The sequence below is a fragment of the Eublepharis macularius genome, chromosome 3 (genome assembly GCF_028583425.1).
Source record: "Eublepharis macularius isolate TG4126 chromosome 3, MPM_Emac_v1.0, whole genome shotgun sequence".
NCBI classification, from domain to species: Eukaryota; Metazoa; Chordata; class Lepidosauria; order Squamata; family Eublepharidae; genus Eublepharis; species Eublepharis macularius.
Window position 1 is genome coordinate 165193009 of NC_072792.1, and position 19175 is coordinate 165212183.

General features: G+C 43.5%; 1 protein-coding gene across 1 annotated transcript in view; it reads right to left on the reverse strand.

Annotated features, from left to right (window-relative positions):
• CNTN5 (contactin 5) overlaps positions 1-19175 on the reverse strand; it is a 511103-nt gene that overhangs the window by 332490 nt on the left and 159438 nt on the right. The window contains exons 3-4 of the mRNA XM_054973696.1: positions 12814-12937; positions 10964-11139 (exon numbers count right to left, since the gene is read on the reverse strand). Of these exons, the coding sequence (XP_054829671.1) occupies positions 10964-11139; positions 12814-12937 (300 nt within the window). The remainder of the gene's footprint in view (positions 1-10963; positions 11140-12813; positions 12938-19175) is intronic.

Sequence of the window (19175 nt, forward strand, 5' to 3'; positions counted from 1 at the left end):
GCTGCAATTATTAATTTATCATGTTTTAATCCTGACTTTCTTCCAAAGATGTTCAGGGCAGTGTACATGGTTCTCTGTCTCTCCTATTTATCTTTGTAACATCTCTGTGAGGTTGGTGCTCCTGAGAGAGAATGACCAGCCCAAGATCATTCATGGTGAGCAAGGATTTGAACCTAGGGTTTCCAACCTCCAGACTAATCTCCAGACTACAGAGACCAGTTTCCTCGGAGAAAATGGCTGGGGGGGGGGTTAAAATCCATGACATTATACTCTGCTGAAGTCCGTCCCCTCCCCAAATCCCACTGTCCCCAAGCTCCACCCCCAAATATCCAGGAATTCCCCAACCTGGAGCGGGCAACCCTTTTTGAACTCGGGTCTCACAAGCCTACTCCAACCATCTAAGCACTGCACTATATTGGCCTGAAGGATTTTGGTCAGTGGACCTCTCCACTACAGCTGCAGCCCCAAATGCCCCCTGAAATGCTGCTCCCGGGAGATAGAAGAGCCACATAAACAGTATGAAGGGGGAATCAGAGGTCTGGCATGTGAAACGGACATTGGTGAAAACCCCCTTTCCTGCTCCATCTCCATCCTGAATACTGCAGGATTCATCCAGGCTATGGGCATCTGAAATATATCATTGCTTGTATTGGAATCATGTTGCATTTCTCAAAAAAATATTTTAGGAACGAGGGGCATTGAAGGACTTTGGAATGACATCGAACTCCAGAGTTCTGAAATATGAACTAAATATAAATTTATGAGTGAGTTTCAATGCGTTTTCAAAAAGAAATGCTAGTAGGACTGCAGCCCAATTTTTTTAAAAAAAGTTCTGTGCCTTTAACAATTTTCTGACACAATTTTTTTCTGGCATATATATCGAGAGGGAAAAGCTTCACCTGCTGAATTTCTATGTATCGGGTGACATTTAAAGATATGTGGCTCCTGCTCAGGAAACAAAAAAGTCAGCAACTCTAGATTGGAATGCTTAAGCAAAGCCAACTTCTGAACCACGTATCTTGCCCCTGGGCCAACGGATTGTGGCAGCTTCGAAATACTTTCTGCTCATGATCACGTAGGACTCCAAGGAAATATTCCTCTCCTCCCAAGATAGTTAATTATCCCCAGCCAGTCAAGGCAGACGGGGATATGCATATCATAGTCACAGCAGTACTTTAACTTTTTTTTTAAGGAACTGTCACTGAGATGAGTAAAACTGTGAAGTCACAGGAAAGGCCAAGATCATCCCAAGTCAACTAGCAATGGATTATCTGCTTTATCCAGCCAGCACTGGTAGCAGCAGCAGACAGCTGGTGACGCAAGCACAGGATATGACTCCCAACAATATAAGGATAGACTGATTCAGCATGCAGAGAATTAATCAACAACAAATGGCCTGAGCAGCAGGGGGGTTCTAACACAGCCATGCCCACCTTCCAGGCCAATGTAAAGGATTTTATGAAGTCTGGGCTGCCCTGGGAATCTGCAAGTGCAAAGAGAAGTCAATCACAGACTCTGCTGTCGTGGCAGTCCCCCTTGCCCTGGCAAAACCAGTCAGGGGACTCTCAGCTACTTGCCCTCACCAATCGTGGTGTCACATTGCCTGGGGAAAATGTTTCCCTTTCATCTCCCATGCAGCTCAGCCTGCTTTTCCAACATGATTCTGAAATACCTGGAATTATAAAATATAAAATAGATACAGAAGTATTTGGAATATTCTAACTATGGGATTCTGAATCTTACTGAATAACACATCCCTAGTTTTAATTTTTAAAGCACTTCAAGGGTTGGGAATCAGCTTGCCATTTACCAGGTGGGAGGGAGCCAACTCCTGCCCCTGTTGCTCTTTTCACTCCAGTGAGCAGTGGGGGGAAAATGTGGGGGCTGAAATTGCATCCTTCGATATCATAACATCCCTACTGGCTGCATATCCAGAAGTGATGACAATTAATGCTAGAGCGGCCAGCTGCATGGTGACATCACTTCTGGTTATATGACCAGAAATGACATCATGACATGCCATTCCAGTGAGTCTACATCCCCCACCTTTCCTGGGATCCAGATGTGCCTAAGGGCTTCTGTGATGGACTGCACTTTTTAAAAGCCTGGAAGTGCTATACAAAGTTGAAGGATAGTTAAGGCTTAATCCTTCACAGATACAGAAACAAGCTACAAGAGATGAATTACACGAGGAGGAGCATGTGAAGGGAGTTGCATTGTTAGCCAGGAAGCTGAGTTTTAAAGGAGACTGGAAGGCTTTGTTAATTTCCCCTCTCTACAGAGCCAGGGAGATCCCTGCTCAGAGGGTTTGTTAATTTCCTCTTTGCCTCCTGAAGTCTCTGTCAGTTTCACCTCCTTTTCTAAGAGGCAAAGAGGAAATAAACAAACCCTCTGAGCAGGGATCTCCCTGGCTCTGTCAAGAGGGGAAACTGACAAAGCCTTCCTATCTCTTTTAAAACTCAGCCTCCCAGCCAACATAGCAACTCCCTTCATGTGCTCCTCCTCATGTAATTCATCTTTTGTAGCTTAGCTCACAGAGAGCTTTGAGCGACTGGCTACTCCAAGGAATCTGATTGAGTAGCATGAGCTGGAAAAAGGAGGGCCTGTTTTCAGCCCTAGTTGAGAGGAATCCAGTGTGAACAGCTGGGAGACGGAGTCCTAATGGAGAGCAGTTTAACACTGGCAGGAGAACTGGGGGAAAGTTGGCAAGGAGGTTTGGGAAGTAGGTGCAGACTTCCATTCAGGTCAAAGAAAGGGGATAGATCTTCTAAGGAGTGATTTTCCCTACTCAGTCAAATGGAGGTAGCTCTGAAGTGATCCCTGGTCGGGTGTGGTTGGAAACTACCTTTTGGAGACCTTAAGATTCAATAAAAAACTGAAGGAAAGCACTGGTGTTTGAAGAGAAGGGGTTTGGGGTACTAGGAAGTGAGTACCGTCATTCTTAAACCCAAAAAAGAATGAGAATGCTAAAAGTAAGTATACTAGAGTGTTTGGGGGAAACATGGGAATAAAAGCCTCTAAACATAAGAATTTGAAGACAAGCATAAAGTCCATGCATGTACTGATTTTACCTCAGAGATTTTTGCATTGAATAATACCTCAGAAATTTTCAACCCCTGATTTCACCTGACCTTTCCCCTCTAAAATAAATAAAATAGTTCATTACTTTTGAATTTTAAAAATGCCTCTGGTGCCATTTCTGCTGTTTAAGGATAGAGAAGAGGAAAAGAGAAGAAGGAATGTCATAGCTTCCTCTTGCTATATGAATCCATGCACCAACTCTGTTCTTCCCAGCATCTTCTGCTCCCTTCTCCTCTTATAGGGAGGATGTAGGGGCAGGGGTTCCCTCACTCTCACCTGGTGCTCCTGGTAGGGTTGCCAGTGTCCAGGCATGCCCTGGAATTCTCTCAAAATTACAACTGATTTCCAGACTACAGAAATCAGTTCTCCTGGAAGAAATTGCAACATCCCAGGTCGGACCCTAAGATACCTCGTCTCCCCTCTCCACCACCCTCAAAGGCCAGCGGAGTACTGGATTAGGTTCAAGGTTCTGGTATTGACCTATAAGGCCCTGTGCAGACTGGGACCAGTGTATCTACGGGACCATCTCTCCCCATATAGTCCCCGGAGGACACTCTGATCAGGGGACAAACAGCTGTTGGTGGTCCCTGGCCCCAAGGAGGCCCACCTAGCCTTGACTAGAGCCAGGGCCTTTTTGATCCTGGCTCCCACCTGGGGAATGCTCTGTCTGCTAAAATCAGGGCCCGGCAGGACTTACTAGCCTTCTACCAGGCCTGGAAGACAGAGTTGTTCTGCCAGGCATATGGCTGAGGCTGGGCCTCCGCCGGCCTGAAAAAAAGGGGTGTATAAAATCTTAACCCACCCTGTGAAGGCTGTCTACCATCCTGTTTTAAATGTGTATGGATTTTTATTGTATTTTAATATGTTTTTTTAATTGTATTTTGTATTTTAATATGTTGTCATCCGCCCTGAGCCCACTCGCGGGGAGGGCGGAATAGACATTTTAAATAAATAAATAAATAAATAAATAAATATCAAGGAATTTCAAGCTAGAGTTGGCAGCCCCCAAAAGGACATATTCAGTGGTGTCTCCAGTTTTGGATTGGATTGCCAGGAATTGAGTCCAGTGGCACCTTAAATACCAAGAAGATTTTCAGAGTGTAAGTTTTCAAGAGTCAGAGAGCTCCCTTCTTCAGACATGAGTCTCCTGCTGTTCTACTGCAGACCAACAGGGCAACACAACCTATCCTCATAGACTGCCTCATAGACTGCCAAATGAACCAAGGTCTGTATCTTCCATACGGTCTTTCAAAGAGGACATAAAAAGGGGTGGTTTCAGAACACCTTCTGGTGTTTTGCCATCTTCTAGGCACGAAGCAGGGGTCACTGGGTGTGTGGAAGGGAGGTCATTGTGAATGTCCTGCATTGTACAGGGGGTTGGACTAGATGACCCTGGAGGTCCTTTCCAACCCTATGATTCTATGATTCTTGGTTTGATGGTCGGCTACGCTTTCTATTGCATGTATAGATGAAACGATAGTTTTCATGAATACTGAATGACATTTAATGGATTGTATTGCTATTTCATTGTCTCATCTTAGGGTATATATAATGCACATATAATGCACATATGTCACCTTGAGGGACTGGCAGTATACGCTTCAAGGAAATGCTCTAAGTAAAATTAAAGTAAATTTGGTTCCACTTTGCAAACAGAACAAGTTAAACTGGAAGTGCTAAATTGGGGGAGGAGGAATTTGGAAGCACGCCACTCATTATATCAAAGGTATGGGGCACCATTACATCCTCTGCTCAGTACGGCAATTTCATGCAGAATCCTGAATAAAGTGATTCCAACTTTTAAACAAGTGCTGCAAAGAGGAGGGAGAGGAGAAGTGTAGCTAAACTTTGCCACTATAAATCTTCCAAACGCCCGGGAAAGCAGTGTGCTGTATTTAGATGTGTGCTATCAATTTAAGAAGGCTGATATATAGAGACTTTGACGGTGGGAACAGCATGGGAAAACTCTGTGTTGTTTCCTTTTTTAAATTCATTTTGTGTTTGATAGAATTTGGCGAAAATCTAAACTTTTGATAGATCGCTAGCAGCTCTCCGATTCTGAACACAGCAGGATGCGCGGGAAGTCGGAGATGTCACATTATCAATTCAAAGACCTTATCAGCATGGTAATAAGTTAATATGGCACTGTGACAATTTTATGCAGGGGATCGCTGCATGTCATTAAAAATTACTGTATCTTGAGAGAATATTTGTTATTGTGGAGTACCTTTGAAATGTGACAACATTATTCCAGATGCCTCCTGCTTCAAACAAAGCATTGTAATGTTCGAGGATGTTAATCACAACTCATCTAGTAGAGACAGAGAAGTTTTAACATTATTGGATGAGCACTGGAAGCACCTCCTCTGGGATATCTGGCCCAGTTTTGTCACCCATGTCCAAAAGAGATGGGTGTAACAGCCAAATGGGTGTAACAGGCCCTATGCGGACTGGGCCCAGCATACCTTCGGGACCGCCTCTCCCCATATGTTCCCCGGAGGTCGCTTCGATCAGCCACTAAAAACTTGCTGATGGTCCCTGGCCCCAGGGAGGTCCGCCTGGCCTCTACCAGAGCCAGGGCCTTCTCAGTTCTGGCTCCGACCTGGTGGAACTCTCTGTCTGAGGAAACGAGGGCCCGGCAGGATTTGTTATCTTTCTGCCGGGCCTGCAAGATGGAGATGTTCCACCGGGCATTTGGTGGGGGCTAGGCTGTCCTCTCGCCAGCCATACCACTGAAGACCTTCCACCACCCATGCAGGACAATGCTGTATTTTAATATTTTATACCCACCAATTTTAATTGTTTGATATGATGTTTTAATGTCTTTATGATGTTTTTATTGTTTTAAGCTGTCGTTAAACCGCCCTGAGCCCGCCTGACTGGGAGGGCAGTCTAGAACTGCGATTAAATAAAATAAATAATTAAATAAATAAAGGGCACTGTGGGATGCTTACACCAGGGCTCCTGAGAGCCCACTTCATTGGGGCAGATGTACCCTGCTTTTGCTGTTTGCTGCTATTCTACTAGGTGCATTAGTGTAAACCCTTAAGATTGGAGAGAAGCAGAAAACCTTCAAAGGAAAATTGCAGTGTGTGATTGCTGACATTGAGTTTATTTGCACATTTGGAACAATGGATCCCCCAGGGATGAATGGGGCATAGGATTTTTCTCACATTACATATACTGATTTTCTGCACTGCACACACCAGCTCTATCAAGTCAATTACAGTATGTATTATAGCTAATTTCCTGACACTAATTTACGATACTCCTCTCATCCTCTGTCTCAATTATAAAGACTCAATTTTTCCACTCCAAGAGCCCCGTAGCACAGAGTGGTAAGCTGCATTACTGCAGCCCAAGCTCTGCTCATGACCTGAGTTCGATCCTGGTGGAAGCCGGGTTCAGGTAGCCGGCTCAAGGCTGACTCAGCCTTCCATCCTTCTGAGGTCAGTAAAATGAGTACCCAGTTTCCTGGGGGTAAAGTGTAGATGACTGGGGAAGGCAATGGCAAACCACCTCATAAAAAGTCTGCCAAGAAAACGTTGTGGTGCGACATCCCCCCATGGGTCAGTAATGACTCAGTGCTTGCACAGGGGACTACCTTTACCTTTACTATATATGAGGAAGGGAGATTTGTCTCTTGAAGGCTCATACCTTGGAAATCTAGTTGGTCTTTAAGGTGCTATTGGACCCAGATTTTGTTCTTAGTATGCCTTAAATCTGTATCCCTGCCCTGTAGTGTCTTTTCCCTAACACCAGAGGTGCTCTGGTTTGAGCTTTGACTGCAAAAGCAGAGGTAAGATTATACAACTTACTGCCCACCAATGACATTACTCCAGACAGGCTACCAAGAACTTGGGTTGGTTTGATTGAAGGACACAGCTGCCTACCAAGAGGGTTAGGTAAGGTTTGTTTCATTTTTTGCATTTGTATGAAGATGCACACAACTTTGAAATAATGTACTTTTATTTAAACCTCACTGGTAACCAGTGGAAAGGTTCAGGGTGGGGAAATAGGGGGAAAGCAAAGTGAAAACCCAGAAGAGATATATGGTAGCTCTAGGAATTGCTGGAATCTCTATGATAAAGCCACAGAGTTCTGGTGATTCCTAGATCTACTGTATATCATTTCTGGGTTTTACCCAGAAGTTATGTCACAACATAGCCAATATTGCTTTAAAAAAAAAAATCTCTCACAACTACCTGAAGCTATGTCAGGAAACGAGGCTGTTGACGGAAGCATCCTACCACAGTATGAGACCTGTTAGCCCTACCGTCAGAAGAAAGAGAAGAAAATAAGGGAATAGGAGCTTGTCTGTGCAGTAAAATAGGGACCCAATGTTGACCTTAGGTACATATGGAAAGAACAGGTGAAGTGGATATGCAGGAAGGCCCCAAAGTCCTGGTAAAGAGACTAATTCTAACTGGAACAGATCAGAGAATATTTTTTGTCATGAATTTCGCTACAATTGTGTTCAACAGGAAAACTGATTGTATTCAACTCTGACAATCAGATGTGAGCCAATCACCAGGGCTCTTTATTTCACTACCAAACAACTGCAATAGTTGGGTTTTACATAGTAGTTTATGAATGGATAGTTGCTACAGTTGTGTTTTGTGATAGGTAAAAATGCCTATGAAGAAGTGAATGGACAAAACGGGATTGGACAACATATGTCGGCAAAACCCGTAGGCGTGGCTTTCTGAGCATGGTGTCTTCGCAGATCTCTGCAGGAAATTGGATAGCAACAGAGGATTTTCTTTACTACTACTGAATGGACTCAGTTCGAATGCCAGTGGGCATTTTAAATGAATGAATTATTTTTGTGTTGAAATTATATTTATGTAAGGAAATTGGATTGACTCTGTACATCGTATTCTCTCCCACCAGTTGGATACTGTGATTAAGATGAGTTGACCTATTGTCGTATACTGTGATATACATTTATATCTTTGGATGAGATTGCATATATTTATTGTATTTATTGTTGAAATTGAGCACTTTTGCAGTTTACATATATCTACATTTATTAATACAATTTTTGACTGTGTACTCCAGGAAGGGTTGTTTTTTGGTTGGTTGGCTCAGAGCCAAGCTACAAGTGATGCCTGACACAGGTTGGACCCTTGTCAGCTTCCCTCAAGTTTTGATGGGAAATGTAGGCATCCTGGTCTTGCAGCTGTAATGGAGAGCCAAGCTGTAAAACCAGGACGCCTACATTTCCCATCAAAATTTGAAGGAAGCTGACAAGGGTCCAACCTGTGTCAGGTGTCACTTATAGCTTGGCTTTCAGTTCTCGGAGCAGCTCTCTTCTTAGTTTTTGATACAAACAGATTGGCAGCCATTAACGTCACTCAGGACTACCAAGAAGAAAATTGAACAGGGGGATTTTTTTTAAACACCAAACTAATGTAGGACTGGTTTATATTAATTTAACTGACAATTTAACTGCTTATTTAAACAACTGCTTCCCGAGCAGAGTAGGAACACAGAGAGGGAGGAGTCCAACTCCATTGAGAGCCAAGCTACAAGTGACATTTTTCATGTGAAGGACACCTGATCATTTTCGCAAGTTTTTCTGGGAACTGAAGTCCCTCTCTCCTGCCCCTTTTCCTTCTGTTCCTTCCCCTCTCTGTTAGAATCGCTGTCTGAAGAGCCAGAGAAAGCCAGCGGCAGCAGCAGCTTTTGCAAATCATCTTGCTCCTGGGGAGCTGCTCTGGAGAAAGCTGACATGTCGGTGAAGCTGAGCAGGACGCCCAGGGAAGGGAAAAAGTTGCAGCTGCCCACCCCCAAAGATCGTTGAGAGCAGGGTTGTGACTGGAGGAATGATTTGCAAAAGCTGCTGTTGCCGTAGGCTTTCTCTGGCTCTTCAGGCAGCAATTATAACAGAGAGGGGAAGGAACAGAAGGAAAAGGGGTGGGGGAGAGGGACTTCAGTTCCCAGAAAAACGTGCGAAAATGATCAAGTGTCCTTCACGTGAAAAATGTCACTTGTAGCTTGACTCTGAGCTGTGAGAGAACAACACATGCGCAAACAGCTGTGCTGTTCTGAAGGATTATGTTGGAGTAACCTGCCAACAGCCATGAACAGGTTGGTGAACAAACAGTTCATCAAGAAAATCCCAAGCAGTAAATAGGACATAAGCTGACATGGCAGGTGTTTGAGCATCCCTGGAACAGATGCCTTTTCTCCAAGGAAATCAGAAAAGAATCCTATCATTCTTAATTACCATAGCATGCTCAAATCACACCGCTGCCATTTAGAAACCTTTTTAAAAAACATTGCAGGAGCAGATCTACACAGAAGTAAGTCGCCTGTTTTTCTGATGGGGCTTACACCCTTAGGAATGCAGCCGACTTCGACTTAAACATTGTTTGCAATATTTATCCGTTTGTAAGCTGGGTGTTTGTTGATAACCCCAATGCGCTTACATTCCAAGAAGAAAGACTGAGATAACCTGGCCTGAAGATAAAGGAACAAGCAGAAATGTTTCCTAACAAGTGCTCAGCTCTGGAATAAGCTGGACATGAAACTCCTTTCTGAGAGGTTTCCAAGAACAGATTGAACAATCTTCAGTCAGTAGTTTACCGATACAAAATTGTGCCTTAGTGTAGGGATTTCTGTGGCCCCTGACTTAGACCCAAAGGCAACTAGTTGAGAATGTTTTTTGCCCACTCCAATTATTTACTATTCAAATGCCTTTTATAAATGCATTTCTATCCCATTTCATGACTCTGACGCACAATTTGCATGCCTGATTTATTCTCGTCATGCAAGATGATAAATTGCATGCTGCGATCTGTAAATCTGTATTTATTCATGCCGTATAGAACAAATAAAAATAAATTTGTTTTCTCTAAGCTTACAGAAGCTTTTTAATTTTAAGCATAACTGAAAGGCATTCATGTCAAGTGTGCATGAACTTTGGGAGAAAGTAATAAATTCCTGCAGGTAACAAACTTAGAATATTAATTCTGAACTCCTGTTATGTTTCACCTGTTGTATGGATAACTGTATGATGACAACATCAGTGGAACCACTGATGCTCAGAACTCCTAGAGTTCACCTAGGTCACCTGACTCTGAATCTAGTCATGGGGTTTGTGAGCCATTGGATCCTTTCCAACCGTGAGAGCCACTCTATATATTACCTTAATCAGGGAGGAAACTGAAAATGGCTTAAACAGGATGGCATGTTTGTGCTACTGCCAGAATTTGAAGAAATAATGATGTATGCCTTCCTTGGTGTTCACCATGGGTCTACCACAGATCATTTGCTAGAGTTCCTTTTTGTACTGAGGGTGACATGAGGGATCTAGAGATTAGGATATGGTCATGGTTGGATCATTTCTTGATAAATTTGTGTTCCCTGTGCACTGTTAGGGGGTGGGGAACAGATTAGCATGGGCAGTCTCAGGAGACAAATGAATTCAACTGGCTTTCTGAATTATTTTGAGGGGTTTGAGAAATGGGACAGGAACTGTATAGAAGCCTTGGTAAAGATTTGAAATTTTGGAAAGGGCATGGTTATCCTCCCAATATTTAATGAAAATGATAACCATGCCCTTCCAGGTGGTGGAGATGGAAAAGCATGTTTATAAATAAGCAAAAAATAAAGACGATGATATGTGGAGCATCTTACAGACCACACGGGTGGAGATACCAATGCATTCTCAACTAGCCCCAAGATTCTGGCAAACACCCTCAATTAGCAGAGAAGAGCAGATGGCCGAGAGCTGACAGGTCTAATGATTGATTCCGGCAAAGCTCAACCAAACTCCTCCCGGGGATGATCTTGAATTTTTGAAATACAGCACACCTTCATCTTCCAAATCTCAATTTAGGTTTCAGAACAGGATCGATAGCGTGTTGTTACTTACATGCAAATTGAAGAGTGGCCTCTCTGCTCAAAATGCTGCCAAAAACATTGGTAGTTAAGCACTGATACTGTCCAAAATCTTTTGTTTCACTGGGATTATTGATGATAATGCTTCCTTCTATCAAACTGTAGCGGAAGTCACTTTCAATGTCAACCTCTGTTCCGTTCCGGAACCATCTATGGAAGAAAGCAGAGGAAACTGTTTAGTAAGCATTCCTTTCAAGGAAAGCTACAATATGGAAACAAAACATACATATAATTGTTTGCCACCTCTACCTTTTTTATATACATGCAGGACACAATCTACATTACAAACAATTGTGTTCCAGTTTAATTGTAATGGCTTCCGTTCACAAGGACTGTCCATGTAGGCAGGTGTACAGTCAACACATGTTGCTATGCTTTTCATGAGAGCCAGTGGGTTGAAATATTTGGACTAGGTCCTTGGCTCACTGGGTAACCATGGATCAATCACTCTCTCACATATTAACCTACCTCTCAGGGACATTGTGAGAGCAAAATAGAAGGGAAGGAGTATGAGCTCCTTGGAAGAATGGCAGGATAAAAAATGTATAGATCACTAGATCCACTCTAAGTTAGATTCTGGCATGGATGCTTGTTCATATGATGTACCTTTGACATCTTTGTCCAATTTATATGGATTCCTTCCAGCTTCTGGAGCCTGAGGATGTGGACAAGGTCTTTAGAGCGATGAGACCTACCACCAGTGCTCTTGTCTTGACCATTACCCTTCTTAGTTCATAAAAGCTGCCAGAAGGGAAGTGGTCAAGCGGGTAAGGAGAATGGCAAATGTTCCAACTGACCGACCAACTGACCGATAGATCTGTCTGTCTGTCTGTCCAAAGTTTCATACCAGAATGTTGTTATAAAATATGTAGAAACATCTGAGTAACCTTGCCGTCTACTATAAATTCCCTCTAGAAACTTCCTCGAAGAATCCGAATGTCTTTTTTCAGACTTCTGAACTTTGAAGGATAATGGTCTGGATATAAAGGCAGTCTCCACTCCCATCCAGTCTAGTTGCTACCTCTGGCAGCCATTACATAGCTTATCTCCCTAGCTGTAGTTTACATACAGACAATCAAGAGCAGGAGTTGGAAAGATGGAGGGAGGGATACATTTCGTGGCTCACTGTTCTATCAGTCACAACAGGGAAGTGAGCCAAGTATGTTCTGGAACACCCTGTTAGCTATGGCATTTATAAAAGCCATGTGTATATACTTTGGGGGCGCATGTGTATACTCTTGGGCTTGTTTTTAAATTTTTAAATCAAAGTTTAGCAGCAAAGTAGCATTCACTCTGCAGCACAAGTAGCCACCTAAGATCAAGATGCCCTATAAGAAAAAGGAAGCTATCCTAGATCGGTAATAACTTTTTTTCCTTTGACTGGAAAGGGGAAAAACACAAGGAACTCGCTCTGCTTGCAATCAATACTTCAACATTCTGTACTCTGTATTTCCCTGTCACCCTCTACCTTCTGGATCCACTGATGTGGTCTGGGATTTTTTTATTGCAGGAAATCACACTCTCTTCAAAACCACAGGCTTATTGTTTTAAAATCCGCTTTCATTTTTCCTCACATCGAATTTGGATTTCTTTCCCAAGCTATCAAGTACTCTAGAGATCAATGCAAATTCATGTATTTAACCCTCAGTTGTAGAAGGCAACATCTCTTTTACTCCCTTCTCCCAGTTAAACCCACCTGAGAAACAGATAAATATAAACTTCTAGCTGCCCAGACCTTCAGAATATGGCACTGAATCAATCTAAATACATCAATAACAAATCTGAGAAAAATGAAAAAAATACTTTGGCAAGCATGTTATTTACTTGTAAGTCGGAGCAGGGTTCCCTCGGGCTTGACAACTAAGGGAAATTTTCTTCTCATCTGAATCAGTTGGAAAAATCACATCGTCTGGCTCCTGTATAAACACTGGCCCGTAATCCACACTCTCTGTGAAGACAAAAAGAACCATTTCCTTCAGAGGTCATTGTGGAAGCTGAACATATGTCTCATACAGGTAGAATTTTGCATCATGCCTCAGTTGTCTCTGGCCTTGTTTACGTATTAGTCTTCCTCACAATTACTACACATGCAAGATTACTTGCATGTGTAAATGGATCAATCATAGCACTACTGATAGAACTTGTATGCCTTGGGTTGACAACTTGCCTCTCCTTTATACATCAGCAGAGGCTTGATACACAGAATTTAAGTGATGATCTTCAGGACAAATCCAGGAGACCCAGCTTTGCATCCCGACTCTGCCATGAAAGGTTGCTAGGGCCACTTGCGCACACGCAGTCTGACCTACTTCACAGGGTTGTTGTGAGGATAAAATGGAGAAGTTGAGAATGTGGTAAGCCACTCTGGGTCTTCATCGGAGAACACAGTGAGGCATAAATGAAGTTACTTAATTAATTGCTGGGGAACATATCTTGTGCTAATGGGAAAACATTGGGGCCCATTCATATACTGAGAATATTATTTCTCTCACCTTTCCTCCAAGGAACATAATTATATAAGTGGAGCACAAGTGGAGCTCCCTGTTCACTTGCGATTCAAGGGCAAGTGAACAGAGAGGAATACACGTGAGTCTGTTCACTTGCCAGGCAAGTGTAATTCGTCGCTTGTAGCTTGGCTCTCAGGGAAATTTCAGGGAGGAAACCAGTGCAGGGGGGAAGGACTAAGGACTAAGCCCAGTCTCTCTATGGTGCCAATCCAGATTGGATCTGCATACATCTGGGAAGTGCAGAACTCAAAAACATGCTCCTTAACCAGACCCAGAGATAGCCCTGGGGAAAACATAATGTGCAGTTTGGCCCTTCAAGCTTTTCCAGGGAGACAATTCACATATTTGGTTGCCAGTTATCAAGAGACATGAACAGAGACATCAGTAATGTTACATGCATGTCTGAACATACACTCTGCTTTTGGTTTCTTAAAGTCACTCGTAGCTAGTCTAGACTCCCATCCCTCCCAGAAGTCAGAAAATAAATGTCCGGAACTCTCCCAAGATTCCCAAAGAGGTCCAGCCACTAACCTACTTAGTATTTCTTTCCATGTTTTCCCAATGAATAGGCAACTTCATCATACTGAATCAGGAGAAATTCGCTGACCATGAAGGCACTGCCATGGATAATGAACGGCAATGGAGAGAAGGATCCAAGCCAACTGTGCCCTTTGCATCAACCAGCTATTACCATCACTAAGTTCATTTTAAACATGGACTCTCCATGAAGTAGGAAGAAAGGGAAACATCATAAAACAGGGCCGTTTCCACACGGCTTACCTTGTTCTGGAAAACACCGAACTCTTGCACGAAATCGTGCGAGAAGATGCTGTTATCATGTGAAATCGCGTGAGGAGATGCTGTTATCGCACGAGAAGACGCTATTATCGTGCGAGAAGACACAATAACAGTGTCTTCTTGCGCGATTTCTTGCGAGATTTTGCTGTTTTCTGGAACAAAGTAAACCGTGTGGAAACAGCCCAGGAATAGAACAATGGAGAAAGTGTTCAGGGCATGGAACTGGCAGACTGCAAAAGGTCCTACCTTGTACTCTACTACTTGATCCTGCCTGAGTCCTTGTGCTTAAGCTGCAGCTTAAGGTTGCCCAGGTCCCTTTACCCTTCCAGCTGGAGTGGGGCGGACCCGGTGCTTACCTTCTTCTTTCTCCTACTACTGGCCTGTTTGGGGCTCAAATCGTTCTGCTGCAAAGCATGGGCATGGGCACGGTCTCAGGGCAGCACGATGACATCACTGATGTTGTCGTACCAGCCCTGGGAGTGTGCCCAGGAAGCCCGTTCCCCACCTTTCCCTTCCCGCTGGCCAGGCAAGTGGTGGTGGAGGGCAAAAGGTGGCAGTGGGGGATCACCGCCCCTACTAGAGAAATGGGATCCCTACTGCAGCTAGAGTTGCCAGGCCCCAGCCAGCAATCCCCAGGAGCATTTTGGGGGCAAGAACTGATGCACTGGCATCATTCCGGTGTATTGACATCACTTCCAGTGCAAACTGCAAGTTTTATTCTAGGATTTACAAAACACTATGGTAAAACCATAAAGGTCTGAAAATTCTTGAGTGTTCCAGTTTCAACCCAAAGTGACATCAGCCTGCTGGCACAATGCTGCCATGCACCCCCATTCCCGCTCCCATTTCCTCCCACTGGAACTTAGCTGTACATGGCAAACCAGTGACGTTGCTGGAGGTCTCCCACTGTAGCCTTAGTTGCAGCTCTACCCAGGAAGTGAAGAAAGCCCCATTGAACTCAATGGATCTTACATCTGATTAAAAGTGCTTAGGGATAAGCTATACTTTTGGCAGGACAGGATTTTCTAGCTCTGTATGGATAACATTGCACGTATTGAGATTATGCATGCTATTTGTTCACTTTTAGTGGGCAAACCTCTGAGGAAGCAGCCCTGTTCTCCACCGGTGATCAAATAAGCAGGAGGGGGAAATGGTGGGGACAAGGTGAAATCCTACAGCCTCCATGATGTGTATACAGTCACTGGCTCCTGAACGGAATCTACATGCATAAATGTCATCTCCATGAAGGGGAATGATGCTTTTTTAACATTCTCAAGCACATACATATGCTCCATGCTCATGGAACAGAGGTTGCAGACGGGGCGAGGGGGGAGCATGTCTATGTCCCCTCCACATGTGCATTGAGGTCAGTGCACATAATATCTTCTGCAGAGGTCTTCTGTGATCAGCTGTCAGCCTATGCTTTCCCTTTAAAGAAACAGCAGTTATCAATTTTGCGCAGATTTAACTTTTTTTCTTTCTTTCTGGCTCCTGTGCTTTAAACAGCACGACGAACAGAAAATCTGTGTGTGAAGCTTTTCCCATTGCTGCACATTATGCTGAGAAGAGCTTCACCTTGTCCATTTTTGCTTCTCCTGCGCCTGCCACATGGGGGGAATGGCAAGTGTTATTTCAGAGGAACCCGATCAAAGTTTTGCTTTGCATAATCACAGCTCAATGTAAAAGATAAAATAATTTGCTACATACCTTTGGGTTTCTAACTCCCATGACATGAACGCTCTTAAACAAGCCAACAATTTCATCTGCTAATTTGGAAGATTTCCACATGCACAAAAATACCCCGGTGCATAAGTGCTTGCATGATTGGGCTCTTCTGCTTCTCAGCAGACATAATGACTCAGATCAATCCTTGTCAATTTGGGTCCTCACAGGAGCATGAAGGGGTTCCTGGCAAATTACAGCTATGAATATCAGCAATCTATCTACAGGAGAATTGCAGCAAGACATCTGCAGATATTTATTCTTTATTACGTTCCTAATCCAGCCATCTTCAAAAGGTTAGAGTGGTTTATTAAGCAATGACAACAAAATAGTCAAAATTTCTTTAAAAATCCATTTTGGAATTCTAAAGTATTGTACGGGAAAAGGCAGGGGTAATATCAAACCATCACGTCACTTGTGTTGTCTGAACACAGCAAGTAGTTGCTCCAGCTTGACCAATGAGTGGGCAAACTTAAGGCCTAACTACACATTATACTGTTTACAGTTTAATTCCATGTCCTGTCAAGTAGCCATATATTGGGAGTTCCTGATTGAAAATTAGATTGACAGGCGCATGGGGACCCAAATCACATTGGGACTGTGAAGAGAAGGTAGTACACATGTACTGATGAGCAATGTGCAAATTATTTTAGAGTTGCCAAGTCCCCCTGTCCTCTCTGTGGGAGGTGGAGCCTGTGGCACCTACCTGCTTTGGTGTCTTGTGCATGCGTGCTTCCAGGCCCACACGATGACATCACTTCTGGGAAATGATGTCATTACACTGGCTGCAGCTGCCCCAGGAGCAGTTCTGTGATCTGTTCGGTGGGGGGGGGCTGAATCAGGCCCGGATCAGGGCCAAATCAGCCTGGAATAGGCCACTGAGGATTATGGGTATGCTTCCGTGCTCCACAGCAGCACTTTTGGGGCCTGAATCTTCCCAGATCGGGCCTGAATCGGCCAGGAACAGATCTCTGTGGAGTGTGGGAGTGGCCTGATCCAGGCCAATTCAGGCCTGAATCAGCCCAGATCAGGCCTGAATAGGCCTGGAATGGGCCGCTGCAGAGTGTAGGAGTGCTCCCGCACTTTGTAGCAGCCCGATCTGGGCCAATTCAGGGCCAAATTGGCCTGTTTCAGGCCTGAATCTGCCTGGATCACCCAAATTGGTCTGGATTGAGCCCACAGGAGCATGCCACATCCCCTGGGAGTGAGCCCCAGAAGGCCCATGCCTCTCCCACCAGCCAGGTAAGTGGGAGCTGAGGTGGAGGGTCAGAGTGGGGGAAACCCCACCCCCGGCCAGGGAATGGCAACCCTAAATTATCTCCAGTGAGCAGGGTTGGCAGGTTGCCCCTGGCAAGCAGTCAGAGGCAGACAAAGACTGTGGTTGGCAGACGAGAATCCTACCTAACACAAGTGGTTGCAGCCTTTAAAGAGACAGACTACATTAATATTTAGAGCAAGCAGTCAACAAAGCCAGTATAACAAATCCTGTTTGCTTAACGGAATGTATACAACTTAGCATTCCTGATAAATGACATTTAAGATTTTAGTCCAATGGCACCTCAGAGACCAACAAGATTTTCAGACCTGTATCTGAAGAAGGGAACTCTTACTTTTGAAAGCTTATACTCTGAAAATCTTGTTGGTCTCTAAGATGCCACTCAAATCCTGCTATTCGACTGCAGTCCAATATGGCTACCCACATAAAACTCTCCTGATAATTGACATGTTGATGCATTAAGTTTCTGCAGCCCAAACACTAGCTATTGCAAGTCCTTTCTTCAAAAATGGCACACACAAGATCTCACGAAAAGTCATAAATGTAATTATAGAAAATAAGTTAGTTTCTCTTCATTCAACATGTTGGGTTTAAGAAGGCCTTACGACCTTATTACATAAAGATAGCAAGTGTTAAGAAGTAAATTTTCATTTTTAGTTTAAAGAAAATATGTAATAATCTGCTTAACTGGAATTTGTTAATAAGTTTTTAACTGTGGAATTTGGACTCCACAAATCCTGGGAATTTCTGTCTCTTTACAGAAATCAGTTGTCCTTGTTTCAGTGTTTGTTTCCACTATTGATCTTGGTGTGCCATCTGTCACTGGTCAGCCATGTGACACACTGATTCCATCACACTCATTCAGTTGGATCGTGTCTTCATAGAATTCATAGTACCACGATACACCAATGGCTGTCTCTTACACTGCCTAACTTCTGGGTCTCACTTTGCAAAATGATGGTGTCCACCTTTTCTCTATGAACCCAAGGTATTTCCCCATGGGTAAAAGCGAATAGATTCATGTGACTATGTCTAACGTGTCTCATGCATACTTGGACACAAGAAGAAATTTTGCTAACCTTATTCCCAAATTTTTGATAGCTGGGACATACTTGTTTCTAAATTAGATGCAGTCTGCCCTTCTGAAAAGGTTTACTTTGAGAGTGCATAAGAACAAGAAGTATTCTCTTGCAGAGGATTTCAATTCCTGCAAGAATCACTGTTTTCAACTTGCTTTCTGATTGTAAGGCAAATCCACAGTGACTCATACAGAAACACAACCAACAGTCTCATGGGAGATAAAAGGTAAAGTCCCTGACAAGCAGCTGATCCAAACTGGTTGGGATTTAAATGCCTGCTTTCCTGCTGCTGCAAAGTATAGAAAGGGGCATTTAAACCCCATGAACCGGTTCGTGAACTAGGGCAAGTTCGTGAAAGTTCTTGAACCACATGGTTTGGTTTTTTACAGGTTCATGCTCACCTCTAGTCCTTACAGATCAGTTAGAAGCTTCAGATGGGGTAAAATGCTACTGTCTAGTTAGTGATAAGGATGAGCTGACATTTTCATATCTCACCAATTGTGAAAAAGTAATGCTGGTTTCCAGTTGATTTCTAGGCCTAATTCAAGATTCTGGTTTTAATCTTTTAAAGTTTGCATTCTAAGGTCCTTCTAGCAAATGATCTGAATTCTGTTTCTTTATATGTATGTATATATTTTTGTCAGCAGTTTTGAATTCCAGTCTTTGTTTTCCAGATTTGACTGTACTGCGTGTCGTATGCATGTTATATGGTTAAAAAATTTATATGTCTAATTCACAAATTTTTGGCTTAGGACCCACGGTAAATCTGCAACTAGAAGAGGACTTCCTGTTTTCCCCTCTCAC